General features: G+C 40.3%; 1 protein-coding gene across 1 annotated transcript; it reads left to right on the top strand.

Annotated features, from left to right (window-relative positions):
* Positions 1 to 333: 333 nt before the first annotated feature.
* Positions 334 to 875, top strand: LOC105316226 (netrin-3-like; the record flags this gene model as incomplete). Its single annotated transcript, XM_011411046.1, has 2 exons — positions 334 to 516; positions 717 to 875. Coding segments are annotated over 2 exons (342 nt in total), but the record flags the coding sequence as incomplete, so codon positions are not given.
* Between the last annotated feature and the right edge of the window lie 505 nt (positions 876 to 1,380).

The following is a 1,380-nucleotide window of genomic DNA, read 5'->3' as shown; positions in this document are numbered from 1 at the left end:
AGCATAATACTGCTGGGGATAATTGCGAGAGATGTCAGGATTTCTACCATGATCTTCCTTGGCAGATATCTAATGGTGGGGCTCCTTTTAAATGCAAAGGTAAGTATATAAACCCCAACATGCACTATGCAACATTTATTGAATGGAACACAGTTTATACAGGAGTCAATGAAGCTTGCAACATGTTGCATGAAATAGAACTGTTTCCTATTTCGTGCAACATGTTGCGAGCTCCATTGACTCCTGTATAAACTGTGTTGCATGCAAAAAGTTGTTTGCAACAAATGTTACATACTAATTTATGAGTTAATGTTATGCTCCTCTCTTTTTCAGCCTGCAACTGCAACAATCACACATCTTCTTGTGTATTTGATGCTTCACTGTATGATTCTACTGGAAGTGGCGGTCGATGTATTAACTGTACTCATAACACAGCTGGTCCTCACTGCAGTGAGTGTGCTCCTGGGTATTACCCACAGGCTAATGTCTCGGTATCTTCTGTGAACTATTGCAAGTGTGAGTTTATTCATTTATTTGATTATTTATGGCTTTTTTATTTTATTTTTTATTTGTCCCCTGGCCACACACAATGGATATGATTCTGTTTTTGAATGATTTATGTTTTGGATTGTCTTGCACTTGCAATTCATAATGACATTTATTTATATCTCTTTCTTCACTCTCTCCCTCTTCCAATCTCTCCTTAATCCCTATAGCTTGTGATTGTAATACAGCTGGTACAGCTAATGCTAGTATCAATTGTACAGCTGCTGTTGGTCAGTGTTCATGCAAATCAAATGTTCAAGGTCCTGATTGCAGTATGTGTGTTAATGGAACTTATAATCTATCATCAGCTAATCCTGATGGTTGCCAAGGTGCATTTAATTGTTTGTGTACATGTACATGTATGTGTGTGGGGAGTAGGTGTGGTCTATTATATTCATAACGAGCTTATTAGTATTCATTACCGTTACTGAAATTCTAATGTTGACATGAATAATTGTACTGAGTTTATAGCCCCCACACATTTACCATCCTCCTCTTTTAAAATTTTTCTCTCTCTCTCTCTCCCTCTCCCTCTCTCTCCCTCTCTCTCTCTCTCTCTTTTTCCCCCTCCCTCTCTCTCCCTCCCTCTCTCTCTCTCTCTCTCTCTCTCTCTCTCTCTCTCTCCCTCTCTCTCCCTCTCTCTAGATTGTGGTTGTCATTCTTCTCTTAGTCTTTCTCCATTATGTACTAATGATGGGCAGTGCTCCTGTGTCCCTAATGCTGTTGGTGACAAATGCAGCAGCTGTGGGTATGGTTACTATCAATCCTCTCCCAATACTTGCACGAGTTGTGGGTGTGACGTAGGCGGAGCCTTATCTCCCCAATGGGGATCCT

This window comes from Amphimedon queenslandica, unplaced genomic scaffold (genome assembly GCF_000090795.2).
Source record: "Amphimedon queenslandica unplaced genomic scaffold, v1.1 AMPQUscaffold_3183_Cont24818, whole genome shotgun sequence".
Taxonomy (NCBI): Eukaryota; Metazoa; Porifera; class Demospongiae; order Haplosclerida; family Niphatidae; genus Amphimedon; species Amphimedon queenslandica.
The sequence above is the reverse complement of the archived record's forward strand: the minus strand, read 5'-3'. Positions and strand labels throughout refer to the sequence as shown.